At 61.0% G+C, this 13,617-nt stretch overlaps 1 protein-coding gene across 1 annotated transcript; it reads right to left on the reverse strand.

The window, feature by feature from the left end:
- Positions 1-1,946: 1,946 nt before the first annotated feature.
- WDR18 (WD repeat domain 18) lies at positions 1,947-12,964 on the reverse strand. The gene is made up of 10 exons (XM_054805867.1): positions 12,729-12,964; positions 11,297-11,407; positions 9,451-9,584; positions 8,764-8,905; positions 8,001-8,144; positions 7,702-7,766; positions 7,464-7,588; positions 3,943-4,109; positions 2,793-2,861; positions 1,947-2,518 (listed from the first exon to the last, which is right to left on the reverse strand). The coding sequence occupies exons 1-10, from the start codon at positions 12,936-12,938 to the stop codon at positions 2,387-2,389; spliced, it is 1,299 nt and encodes a 432-aa protein (XP_054661842.1). The 5' UTR covers positions 12,939-12,964; the 3' UTR covers positions 1,947-2,386.
- Between the last annotated feature and the right edge of the window lie 653 nt (positions 12,965-13,617).

Raw genomic sequence — 13,617 nt, forward strand, 5'->3', positions numbered from 1 at the left:
GGCCCCCACCCGCCCGGTGCTGCCGTGCGAGGGCCGCGACCGTGGGGTCCCCCGGGAGGGAGCGCGAGGTGCCCCGACACAAGAACCCCCGCGGCTTCCAGGGGGGTCCCGGTGGCTTTTTAGACCATCGGGACCTTCCTCCTCCTCCTCCGGCCGGGCGCTCACGGACGGCGATGCCCAGGGCCCCCCGCCACCGCCTGGACTGGGAAAAGCCCCTCGGGGCGGTAGCTGAGCCGGGCTCAGAGCCCCCCGCCCCCGGTAACGGCCACAACCGGATCCCCCCCATCCCTCCGCAATCAGAGATGCAGCCCCAAAGGCGGGGGGGGGGGGGGGGCCCGGGCCCATCCCGCTGTGTGGGGAAGGGGCGAATGGCCCCACGCTCCCGTGTCACAGCCGGACACGCAGCAGCGTTGCAGCCTTCCTCTGCAAGGGGGGAAAGAGGGGTCACCCTCCTCATGCGCACCAGGGAAACTGAGGCACGGCCCAGGGGCTCCTTGCCACCAGGAGCACAAACATCAGCTGCCAGGGAGACAGAGAGCTGCTACTAAATTAATAAGAAAAAGAAAACGAGCAATGGAGCCAAATACCAGCTGGCAAAAAATATTGATCACCAGACAAATTTAATGAGTCACAGCTAATGAATTCCCCTGCGGAGATGGGCTCAGACTGGGGAGGCTCAGCACAAATGCTGCCAGGGCATGGGGAGCACTGGTGGCCCCTTCTCAGGGGGTGCTGGTCCCCCAGGGATAAAGGTGGAGCAGCACCCACTGCCCCAGGCAGGAGCTGGGGGAAGGGGTCTGGCATGACACAGCCCCCCAAACCCCGACCACTCCCCAGGCGCAGCACAGGAGGGGGCTCGTGGGGAAGCCCAATCCTCCCGCTCTGCCCAAGCTGTGCCCCGACACGAACCGCACTGAGGGGAAACAGTGGGAGGACTGGGAGGGAGAGCTCTGGTGGGGTGCAGACTGCTGCCTCGGGGCTCTCCCTGCGGCAGGGACATGCTGCCGCCACAGCCCCCAGAGCAGCCCCCAGCTGGGGGTGATGCTCCCCGCTGCAACCGATTCATGTTGATCCAAACTGTCAGGAGGAAGGTGGGGAGCAAAAGGAGAGAGGAACGGCGCTTATTAAGCTAAAAGCATTATCTAAGCAAGCTGGCAGGAGCGTGGTCTGCACGGACGCTCGCATTATTAAAGTGCACTTTAAATCAACTGCACTTACTTCTGGTATATTAAACAGGCCCGTGCAGTGAGTGTGCACGGGGATGGCCGCAGTCCCTGTCACCCAGGGGACCCCACTCCACCCCTGTGGGGACACGGAGGGACCGGGCCGGGGGCAGGGCAAAGATGACCAAGCAGCACAGCTTCCCTCAAACAAGAGCTTACTCCCCGCCAGCAGCCCTGTGGCGGTGGGTTACTGAGATCTGGGGGCACCAGTGGGGTGTTAAAGAGAAATCTCAGGCATCTTTAACTATAAAAACCAAATCTTTTATGTAAAAAATAAACCTAAACAAAACCCACAACCCCCGCTGCCATGCTCGTGACAATACAAAAGGCCGATTCCCCAGAACACCGTGAAAACAAAGTAGCTGGATCCAAATATATATAAACTGTCAACTTAGGAGACTGGAAATAGCACCTTGCTGGCCCCCCCGCTCCTCCCCGAAGGAGTCAGCCCCATGCCCCAAACCCCCCCACCGAGCCCACGGCCGCACCCCACAGCCCCCTGCCTGCCGGACCAGGAGGAGGGATGGGGCCATGCGGGAGTCCCATTTCTGGGCTCAGCACCCCGGGGACCCCCCGCCTGGCCCCAGGCAGCCCCCGCTCTCACAAGAGCGGAACAAGCCCACAGCAGGAGCCCGGCTGTCAGGGCTCTGGCGACACCGAGCAGCATTTCCCAGGGCGGGATGGGCGGAAGGGGTCTCTAAAATCCAACCTCAAAACGGTATTGAGAGAAAAAACACTTTTCTGTCTGCACTGCAGGGTCAAGTAACAAAAAGAAACAAAAAAAGGGGCAGGGGAAGAGACGGGGAAAGAGCAGGAGCTGTGTCCTGAACCCCTCCCTCGGAGCCGGTGACACTCCTCCCGCAGCCGGCCGCTCCGAGTCTGTCCCTGCCGGCACCGAGCAGCGAATTGGGGTGAAAACGGTCCCTGTGTTGTCCCGCACGCAGCAGCCCTGCAGCCCCCGCGCTTGTCTCAGTCCGTGGCATCGAACGGATGCCAGATCGAGCCGGCAAATGCTCCGGCATGTGCCGCGCGAGAGGTGCTGGCGAGGACACGAGCCAGGCGTGTTTGCACGTCTGCGCGTGCAGGTGCCCGAGGGTGGGCTGGTTCTTCCCCAGGAGCTGGGCAGGGAGAGGCAGAGGGGTGCGAGGGCAGGGGGTGCCTCTTCATTTGGCTGGTTTGGTGATGATGCGAGCAGAGAAGTCAAAGAGGTTCTTGTTGATTTTCCGGAGGGTGCTCACCTCCTCTTCCAGCTCGCTCACCTGGATCGTCAGATGCTCCTGGTCTCCCACCAGGTTCTGCGGTAGAAAAACACAACAGAACAGCATCAGGCACCCGGGTCTCACCTCCAGCAAGTGGAGGCCGGGGCTCCCCCAGCAGCAGCAGATCCCCAACCCTGTTGTCCTCCCCCTCCTCCATCTCCTACTCAACCCGCAGCCCCTCCTGCCTGCACTGTCAGAGAGTTCCAGGGCGCATTCCTCCCCGTCCCCAACGTGCACAGGGCCCCGAAGAGGGGACCCCCAGGGGGTCTGTACCAGCAGGACACGATTCCCGTCTCAGGGCCGCTCTCACCTTTTCCCTTGTGGAGTACATCTGTGAGTACATCCTCTCAGCCTTCTCCAGGTAGCTCTCCCCAGACTCCTGCAAGGACCAGACGGGAACGATGGACACAGAAGACCCAGGCCCTCTCCCAATGCCCCCGAGCAGGGTTCCCCGCTGGAGCAGGCAAAGGAACCCCCTGGCCTGCAGCCCTGTGGGGCAAAGCAGTGACCGAGCAGAGACTCCAGCGGGACACGGCCAACCCTGCGGGACCGGCAGAGCCCGGCTGGAGCTGCAGCCCCTTTCCAAAACAGAAGGCCTGTGCACAGGGCTGGGCAGGGACTGGGGTCCCGGAACAGCCCCCTTGGGAGCACCTGGCCAGGAGTCCATCGAGCTCCCCTCTCGGCATGCACAGAGCCCCCCGCCTGGGCAGGGGGACATGGTGGGCTCACCACGCCGCAGGCTGCTCTCCCGCACCGTGCTGCGAGCGAAGCCTGACTGACTGCGGCACTGACATTTCCAAAGCAGCACCCGAGCTGGCCCAGCACTGCCGGCATGCCGTCCGCTCCGCTGAGCGGCCGCCAACAGCCCCTCCTGGACTGGTTGCCACCTCCCCTACACGGAGCTCATCCATCAGCTGTGGCAGGGCTGCTGCACGCCCGGGGGACAGGCGCTGACAGAAGAGTGGCTCTGGGACCACTGGCAGAGAGGCCAGGGGACAGATGGGTGGAGCAGCATGTCATGCAGCGAGCCTGTGATCACTGATGGTGCAGGACACCCCCCTGCCTGGGGACAGCCACGCTGGGGTGACTTCAAAGGACACCCTGCACCCCAGCCAGGGCCCTGCCCCACTCCCCTCAGTCTGGGGGCTCCTCTCCCCGGGCCGAGAGCAGCCCAGATGCAGCCGAGAGCAAGGGAAGAGCCTGCCTGCTCTGCCTGCTCCCTGCCTGCAAGGCTCCCACCACAAGTCAGTTAGTTTGGCAATTCCACTGCTTTAAGAAGCAGCACTTGGGGAAGTTCAGCAGCACGGGGGAAGATGAGGACAGGCTGTGGATCAGCAGCAGCGGATCAGCACGGACTGGCCACTGCGGTGGCTCTGGCTGGAGGAGAAATTTTGCACCCTCAGGCACAGACCCTCCCCCAACCTCCATCTCCCCCCCAGCAGCCTGCTCGTCCCCGGTACCTGCTGGTGGAGCCCGAGGCGCAGTGTCACTCCCTCGCTGCCCTGCTCATCATTGCTCTCGGTGCCGTGGAGGTGTTTGCTGAATTTGGGGAGAGGCACGCTGGGTTTCCCGTCCGGGTTGAACATGTTGGCTGGGGCCAGCACTATGAAGGCATTTGTAACCGGACCTGGGATGGGACGAGAGGAGGGGATGGGTCAGACTCCCCCCGCGGTGGGGTTGCCTCTTGCCTGGTGCCTCGGGCAGCCCCGAGAACAGAGTACAACCCGCAGTGCAGGCAGCTGCCAGGACTCCTGCCTCCCCCTAGCACCTGGGAGCTGGCAGAGCCCCTCTCCCCGTCCTTGGTGGTGGGGAGTGGGGATGTGGCTCCACACCCCAGGCCCGGCAGGGAGGAGCAGGGCGGCCTGGCTGTCCTCCGCAGAGCCATCCATCCATCAGCACTGCCGCTCTCGCAGCTGTCTCCTGCAATGATCTATTGCACACTCTCGTTTGGCAGAGCTAATGAGTGCTTTAATTACTGCATTTACCCACACAGGCTGCTGCTTTCTATCAGCAGCCCCCTCCACCCCCCCTTCCGAACTCGTGCTCGCTGGCGAACTCCCACCACTGTTCCCCACGCCCAAACCTCTCCCCGTCAGACAAGGCGACCCCCCCAGCACCCCCCAAACACCTCCAGCAGCCCCTGGGCTTGCGCACAAGCAGAGCAGCTCAGTCACCACTAATAAATCCCCGACCATCCGTCTTCCCCCGGCCGAACACGACAGCGCGAAGGGAAAGGTTAAAAGGATCCAGATGCACCTGAGCGCAGGCAGGCTGCCGCAGCGCTCGGCCAGCCCCCCCACCAAGGCAGCGGGGAAAGGTGCAGGATGGAGGATGGAGCCTGGGGGGGGGCCCAGAGAGGCTCGGAGCTGCCCAAGGCTTTCAGTCCCTGCAGAGGAGACAGACAAAAGCACCTCCGATGTGGACGAGGGCTCCCTTGCCATCATCTCCCCCTCCGGCTAGACCAGAGCCTGCTCTGAAGCCTGACCCTCCTGGGATCCAAGGCTGGATCCTGCTGGCAAAGCAACGGCTCCACCGGATACCTGATCCAGAAGCTGCTCTGCCAGCGGTCCCAGGCTGGCCCCAAAGCTCTTTGCCAACATTTTGCTGTAACAAACCATTTGTTTTACTCTTGCTCCCTCCCTGAAGACGAGACGTTTGCTGCTTCTTATGAAAGTATCCATTAGTGAGATTACTAATTGCTGGTTCACCAGCAATTCCAGGAGCAATTTGAAAGAAAGGGACAAGAAAGGCAGAGAGGATAAAATCTCACAAACTAGCCCACAGATCCCCAAATCTGGTAACCATCCAAGGTGCAGACCTCCAGCCACTCTCGGGCCCCAAGTCCCGTCCAAGCCCATCTTGTCACGATGGCTCAGGCACCAGGTGGTGGGCGATACCCCGCCAGTGCGGGCAGAGGGACTGGGCTCAACTGGGGCAGAACGAATAACCTGGCTTCCACCACTGGCAGCTGCCAGCAGGACGGACCGGGTGGAGCATCCCCGTGTGGCCTTGCATGAATGAGCCCTCAGGGACGGTCACACGGTGTTTGCAGAGAAAAGGATGGAGCTCGTGTGACAGGAGGGGAACAGAGGCCTGGAGGAATTTGGGGGCAGTGCTGGCAAGGAACCTGGGAGCGCTGGCTCACAGCCTCATCCCAGAGGTCTCCTGCTTCCCCTCAGAGCGGTGCCAGCCACACTGGGTGACCAGGAGCAGTCCTGCCATGCCCAGCACAGTCACAGCTCACTACCCGAGATCAGCAGCCCAATTTCTCAACATCCATCTGCAGCCTGCCCATGCTCTGCCCCCCCTGCCCACCCCCATCAAGGACAAGCAGACCTTGCCGGAAAAGCCCCCTGCGTCTGTCCTGCCTGCACAGCCATGCTCTTCTCGAGCCCTGAGCCATGCTCCAACCCCTCCGATCTATTTGCAGCACCATCATGTGGGGAAGGCAGTGGTTTCTGCCTCACCCCCAGCTACCCGCTCTGCCCTGTGAGCAGAGGGACCTCGCTCTCCTGAGCGCACCAGGCCGGAGGTTGCTGTCACGTCAGCCGTGGCAGAAAAGCCCGTGTCATCCCTGCCTTGGGAAGGGAAAGGCTCAGGAAACACGCTGGAGGGGTGAGCAGGGCGGCAGCAGGGAACAGACCTTGCTGGGGGGCTCGCGTCACTGCTCGGACAGGCGGTGAGAAAGGCCAAGGGGAGACGGTGACCCGCTGGAAAGCGGTGCTGCAGGGAGCTTGCTCCCACTTAAACGGGTAGCAGGACTGCCGAGGAGAGGCAGCGCCGGCACAGAAGAGCTGCAGAGCCCCTGACGCAGGGAGGCTGCGGGGAGCCTTGGATGGCAGCTCCTGAGCCACGCGCAGCTCCCACCAGATTAAGCATCCAGCAGCAGCAGGGTGGCACTGGTGCCAGGGCTGCCGAATCCCCGTCTGCAGGAAGATGTGACCCAGCAGAGGCTGCAGAAAGCACCCGCACCTCATGGCCCCGGCACCCAGCAGCACGGTCAGTCTGGTCCTGCCCCTCATGGGAAGAGCTTGTGTCCATCTGCACTCCCCTGCAGCCTCCAGGAGGGTTTTAATGCCTGGCTCGCAGTGAAAGCTTGGCCCTCCCCTCCTCTGATGACTCACACAGCTCAGATTTTGTCTGCTTTCACCCTTCTAACGCTAGTGGAGCGAGGCTGAATGGGCGCTGCAGTAGGTCCCCGTTAGAAACGGTCCTTGGCAGCAAAAGGAAAAGAGGAAAGGGTCTGCAGGCAGCCTGACTTTCAGAGACTGCCCCGGGCAGCAGCTTCGCCCACCCACCTCTGCCCAGAGGCAGCACCACAGAGGAAGGGGGTCTACCTTTCACCACCGGCACCGTTGGGGAGGGTTTTAGGCAGCGCCCAGGGAGCAGGCCACCAGGGAGAGGACAGAGACCACCGCAATTGTATAAGAAATCTGCTGTTAGCAACAGCTCAGCTGCAGCAGGAGGGCTAAATCGTCCACCGCTCTGAGGCACCTAATTGCTGATCTGAGCCTGTAAAGGTTTGTTTGCATGGTTTATCGGAGCCATCAGACTGAAATCCCAGATGACTGCTTATATTGGATTCACTTCAGGCCTAATGAGCTCATGGGTGCTCGTTGCTGGGGTCACAGAGACAGTCTCTTCTCCAGATACGTCCTTCCCCCGGCATTAGGGTGTGTGTGGGGCAACCGCTCCCTTCGGAAAACAAGGGGGAAGATCCTGGACGTCCTCACAACAGGGTGAAATCTATGACTCACTCCCTGACAGTGCACAGGGGGTTGTTAACAGACACGGGCAAGGTCAAAACGCTGCTCCAGACAGCTGAGGTGTCCCTCTGATGCCTCTGCCCTTCCTGGAGGTGTGAAGCAAGTGGCAGAGAAATGCTCAAGTGCCCAGGGCGGCGGCGGAGCAGCAGAAGTGAGACAGCAGCAGCCTTTGGCAGCTGAGGAGGAAAGGATCCCAGAGATAAGGGCATGCCTACCTTTGTGATTCATCGTCTTCAGGCACTGCTTGCTCTGGATGTCCCACAGTCGGACTGTTTCATCGTGCGAGCCGGAAAGCAGCAGGCTGCCATCCGTGGAGACGGACAGACACGTCACCTGGTTCCTGGAATGGGGAAGAGGAAGTTTAAACTCAGGATGACCCGAGGACTGCCAGAAACCGGTGAGGTGGGCAGATGGGGGCAATGAAGTGTTTGGCAGGTATGTCTGGTCCCTCACCTGTGCCCTTTGAAGACCTTCCCGTTCTCCCGCTCTGTCTGGAAGGTCCGGTCTCTCTGGACCGGCTGCAGAAATGAAGGAAGGAAGGGAGAGAGCAGTTTAAGTTCAGGAAGACTGAAGCCAGCAGGTTCATCACTGTGTCTGGAGGGGGCAGAGGAGATACAGGGGAGCCCAGGCCCTCCCACACCCTGGCAGGTCACACCGGTCAGGTAGGCAGGGACGTGACAGCTCAGGGTGCCACGTCAAGGCTGGGCTGCACAACAGCAGCACGGAGTGGATCTGCAGCCCCAGGCACTCACCCAGGCACAGAGGTCAACCTGGAAGATGGATCCGTCCATGCCGCCACAGAACATGTGATACTCAGACAGGTCGAGAGTTACAGCCATGATCCCCACATCAAAGAGGACGGAAAGCAGGAGCTCCCCAGATGAGATTTCCCAGAGCTGGAGCAAGAGGGTACAGGAGAAGTAGGGGCTTAAACGTTAATACCAGGATTGGAAGAACACGCTGCTGCCTCTCAGCACCTGCCCGGCCGCAAGCCGTCAGCGCGTATCGGCACACCCTCCTGGCTGCGGATGGGGAAACCGAGTCCAAGGCATAACCTGGGCAGAACCCAGGATCAGCCTCTCTGTGACCATGAGAAAACAAGTTTCCAGGCAGCTCCGAAACCCTTAACCCCATCCCGCGCCCGTCCTGTCCCCCCGGGCAGTCCCCTCCCTGCGGGGCAGGAGCAGCAGGCTGCAGGCTCCAGCCTGCTCTGCTCCCTGCCCTTCGAGCCTAAAGGATGTCTGTGAGGGGAAGCAGAGGAGCTGACCCCAACATTCCCCAGGAGAAGAGGGACGGCAAAGCAGGAGGAGGCCCAGCCCGAGGGCAGGTGCAGAGAAACTGCTGGTGTTCAGAGAGGCAAAGCCCATTAGGTCTGGCAGCTCTGAGTCATCACAGAGACAGCCAAGAAATTCAGCTACTGCAACCCTCCCAGCCAGCTCTGCTGCAGCCCAGCAGGAACTCTGCTTTAACCCTCTGGGGCCCACGCATCTCTGGTGGGACTGAGTCGAGCCTTACCTTCGCCGTCTGGTCAAGGGAGGCTGTGGCAGCTCGTGCCAAGGGCCCTCCGAAGCCACAGCACAGGTCCGTGATGGGGAGGCTGTGTCGGGACCACACGTGGCGAGGGTCGGGGATCTGGGAGGGCTCTGCCTGCAGCACGCTGTAGGGGAGAACAGAGAGATGGGTCACCAAGAGCAACGCTGGGGATGCCAGAGCAAAGTGGCTGTGAGGAGAGCTGGCTGAGGCACTGCTTCCTCTGGGACGGCTCTCCTGGCTGCAAGGACCAAGCAGGACACAGAAGCCGTCAGTGGCCACAGCACATGCGATACTGAGGACGAGGGCCGCTACTGAGCTCCCTGTCCCAGAGGGGACAGATACCTCGGCTGCCATTAGCAGGGAAAGGGACGTGCTGCATCAAGCAGGGAAAAGAAGTCGGAGCCATATGCCGCAGCTTGGGAAACTCAGATGAGACATGAGGAAAAGCCTCCCTGGCAGTGAGGAGGACAGCAGTGGAACAGCCACCTCAGGAGGGCACAGACTCACCATCACCAGCAGACTTTATGAACAGCTTAGACAAGCAGGCTTAGGCAGAGCTGATTCCGCCTCCAGGAAGTGGTGGCTGATCTCTTGTTCTAATATTCCTTGCCCAGATGCTCCCTGTCCCCCGTACGAACAGGCTGAGACCTCCTCCCAGGCCACCGTTACCTGTAAAGGTTCCACACCAGGGCTAGGCAGTCCTTCGCCCCCGAGAGAAAGTGGCTGCTGTCATCAGTGAAGCAGAGGCATGTGAGGTCCTGGTAGTGTCGGTTCAGGATGGCGAGGAGGTTCCCATTGGAGACCTAGAACAAGGGAAAGGGCAGGAGAGCATTAAGAATGGAGCACCGAGATGCTCCAGAAAAATGTAGTGTCCTGCCCTCAACAGTCATGGGCGCAGCAGCACCCGCAGCTCTGTCCCAAGCTGGGCGCTGCTGTGCCAGACACAGGCAGAGCGGAGCGTCCCCGCGCAGAACAGGGCAGTGGCAAACGGAGTGAAAAGGGAAGGTTGTGCCGACCCCGTGAGCCCATTTCCACCTCGCTGATGGCAACTGACACAATCAAGGTGCAGCCGGTACAACCACATACAGTTATGGCCAAAGGTAAATACAGCAGAAGACAGTTTGAAGATGTCCTGGCAACGTTACCTCTGAACCTAGCAATGCCAGGGCTGTTTCTCTGGTCAGGACATGAGCGTGCAGTGAAGATTTCCTGTCTACTGTTAATATTATTCTGACAGCCTCTTCCAGCCTCCCACAACATCTAACGAGATGGCTGCAGGGGTGAGGAAAGCCACAGGAGGCTGCGTGCCACCCCAGGGGCGGCTGCGCTTCAGCACGGCTGGGTGGTCTCAGGCCAAGGGAGGCGTCAGGGTGGACAAGGAGCTCCCTAAACCCGGAGCTTTTCTTGTTAAAAGGCAACACTGCGGAGGGGGAGGGAACTGAGGCGGCAGCGAGGGAGCCCCGTACAAAAGAACTGAATTGACTCCCTCTCACTGTCTGAATTGCACCTAAAAATAAAACCAAACTGCAATTTGATGGAGAACAAGTGGTGTCACAGAGAAGACACAAAGCTAGGGCTCTTCGGCCCATTTCCAGCTCTATGATGGCTTCCACGCAGCCTCTCCAAGGTGCCTGCTCCCTGCCAGGAGGACAGTGCCATCACCCACTGCATGCAGGCTCTCGGAAGCGTTTGCAAGGCAAGGCGAGCTGGGGCTGACAAAGGGCCATGTTCTGCAGATGAAGCAGAGCAGAGACCAGCTCAGAGCATCGCGAGCAACTCCCACTTGCTGCAGTCTCAGCCCAGCGTTCCTTGTGAGGGCTTTTTTTCCCCAACATTGCCACAAGCGCCTTTTTAAAAGAAAAATCTGATGAATTAAGACAGAGCCACCCACATAACAAGGCTCAGAAACATCCCCCAGGACCGAGAGCTCTCCAGGTTAGACATCTCGGTGTTTAATCCCAGGGCTCAGAACAAGCTTGTTCTGTTATTTGCTTGGTGGAACGCTTAGAACGCAGCGTAATCCCCAGGTAAACACACCACTAATTAAGAACAGAAGGATGATGACCAGAGCACAGCAGTCTCTGCAGACATCCAGATCACAAGTCACACACAAACATGAGGCTAAAATACGGAAGAAGTGCTAAAGGAAAACTAGGTCCTGTGTTTCTGCTTCAAGGGAGCAACACCTGACCCCTGAGGCGTCCGTAGCAGTTTGGAAAGAGAAGGACAGAACAAACTGAAGCCTCACCAGCACTTCCCATCACAATTTCTTCCCCCCTGCTTTGATGAGGTCCGCAGGCCCATGGAGGCCACCAAGCAGCCAGCCCCGGCCCCTCAGGGCAACGTGGAGCCCAGGCGCACCAGGACAGCTGTAACATATGTAACCCAGCAAAGCCTTCACTCCACCGCAGAGCCCCGATAACGTGGATTTACGACGCCTGACAGGACAGGGGCACTGGCTAACCATACTGGATGTGAACCTCTCCACCCCCATTGACCGTGCCAGCCCCCTCACCTCCCACAGGTAGATGCTCTCAGCAACCCCAGCCAAGATGTAGAGCCCGTTGGGAGAAGCTGTCAGGCAGGTCACTGGCCCAGGGCATATGATCTTCTGCTGGAGCTGGTCCTGGGGGCAGAAAGAACACAGTGACCCTTCAGCGGGGGCTTGAGTACGGGAGGGGGACAGAAACAAGACCCTGGTTCAGTTCAGACTGGCCCGTGGGAGAAGAGGCAGCTCAGGCAGCGTCCAATGCACTGCGGCTGCCTGTATTTGAGCTGTGTCCTCAACCCACATAAGCACTGCTGCGGTGCTGAAGAGGAAGATGATGGAGGAGCACAGTCCATGAGTGCAAATCACAGTGAACTGCTCTGCATTTTGCTGCAGTTGCTTCGTGTTTGCGCCTGCAGGGAAAAGGTAAATTCCCCTCCCGCCCTCCTCCACACACAGAGCTCCGGCCACACACAGCAGGAGGTACCAAAAGGGATCTGGATCAGTTACACTCCACAGCTGGGGAACCTTGGAGACTCAGCAGAAAACAGGCTCAGAAGATTACAGCAAAATAACATTGATAAAACATTTAAAAAAAAAAAAAAAAGCAGATGCAAGCTCACAGCCCAGGAGAACAGGGAGCAGGACTGCGAGCTGCTCCTTGCAGCTTGCAGGCACTGGAAAAAACAGATCTGGGGCTGCGTGTGCTGAAACCCATGGGCTGCTGCTGCTTCTGCAGCAAAACTGAGAGGAATGACAGGGAACGGAGAAATTGGGGCTGTGATCGCTACAGTCCTGCCCCAGCACAGGCACAGCGGGAGGCAGCTGGCAGGAGGAGGAAGGGGTCTGGCTGCGTAGGGACAGGCGAGGTTGGTCCGGCTGCGTTTAGGCTTCTGTGTTTGGCTGAAAGATGCGGAGAGCGGGCTGAGGCTACGGTGAAGTGGGCCCATCCGTAGGGCACCTGCACCCCTCGGTGCCGCCTCAACGGGGGCGGTCGTGCAAGGGAGTACCGGCCCAGAGAGGAGCCCAACAGCCAATTCCTCCCACAGAAAACACCTTTCCTGGTGGTTCCATCGGCCGGGACCCCGGGCAGGGAGCCGGGAATATGGGATCCGTGACCCAGGGGGGTGGCAAGGCGGGACAGGGGTTGCTGCAGGCAGGTCTCCCCGGAGATGGGGGGCTCAGGGGCATCACTGGGGGGTCTCTGCGGAGAGAGGGACATGGGGCATCTGCCTGCGGGGATGGGGGCTGCTACGGAGGGGGTGGCCTGGGGCTCTGCCCATAGAGACGGAGGGTCTGCATGGAGAGAGGGGCCCTGGGGGGGGTCTGGCCATGGAGACGGGGGGGTCTCCAGGGAGGGTGGCCCTGGCGTATCCCCACAGGGACGGGGGGTCCCTCCGCAGGGCCCGGGGGCGTCCCCCGAGTCGAGGCCTCCCGGGCCCGCCCGCCGCGCCGGTACCTTCCTCTGGAGCTCCCAGACGTTGATGTAGCTCTTGCCCAGCTGGGCCCCCAGCAGGTGCTCGCCGCCCAGCAGCGCCAGCCCGCGCGGCCCGCTGTTGCCGCCGCGGTAGCCGGGCAGGGCGGAGCCCGAGTGCAGCTCCCAGACAGAGCAGTTGCAGAGCGGCCCGGCGGCGTCCGACACCAGCGCCACCTCCATGGGCGCCGCCATCTTCGCGGTCCGCCAGGGCCAGAGAGAGCGCGGCGGCCGCCTAGAGCGCCGCCCCCCTCCACCCGACGGCGTGGCGGCGACCAACCAAGAGCCATGGCCGCGCGGCTGCGCGGGGCGGGACCTGCTGCGGCGCTCGCACGCGGCAGGAAGCTCAGCAGGGTCCGCCCCGGCCCGGCCCGGGATGGGGGACCGCGGGCGTTTCGTGGGCTCCCCGTGGCTCTGTGAGCACCCCCTCGGCACCCTATAGCTCCGTGGATGCCCTGTGAGCATCCTATAGGCACCCCATGGACACCCGTGTCTTTGTGGGCACCGCGAGCGTCCCGTGGGCACTCCGTGGGCACCCCGTGGCTCTGTGAGCACCCCCTGGACACCCCACAGCCCCCTGGGCACCCTGCGAGTATCCCATAGGCACCCCACGGACACCCCACGTCTTTACAAGCATCCTACAGCCCTATGGCCGCCCCGTGGGGAGCCCACAGGCACCCCATATGGACCCCATGGGCACCCCCATAGTGCTATAGGGACCCCATGGACCCCCCCCCAACCCTATAGGGACCCCATGGCCACCCCACGGCTGCCCATAGCCCCGGGAGCACCCCATGAGCACCCCATAGCCCTATAGGCAGTGGACGGGCACCCTATAGCTCTACGGGCATCCCCCAGACACCCTCAGACACCC

This window comes from Grus americana, chromosome 28, assembly GCF_028858705.1.
Source record: "Grus americana isolate bGruAme1 chromosome 28, bGruAme1.mat, whole genome shotgun sequence".
NCBI lineage: Eukaryota > Metazoa > Chordata > Aves > Gruiformes > Gruidae > Grus > Grus americana.

Coding starts and splice junctions, on each gene's coding strand:
- WDR18 (XM_054805867.1), bottom strand. CDS start 12,938: ATGGCGGCGCCCATGGAGGTGGCGCTGGTGTCGGACGCCGCCGGGCCG. Junction 8,145..8,763: donor CCCTTGACCAGACGGCGAAG/GTAAGGCTCGAC, acceptor CTCTTGCTCCAG/CTCTGGGAAATCTCATCTGG. Junction 2,519..2,792: donor TGTACTCCACAAGGGAAAAG/GTGAGAGCGGCC, acceptor TTTCTACCGCAG/AACCTGGTGGGAGACCAGGA.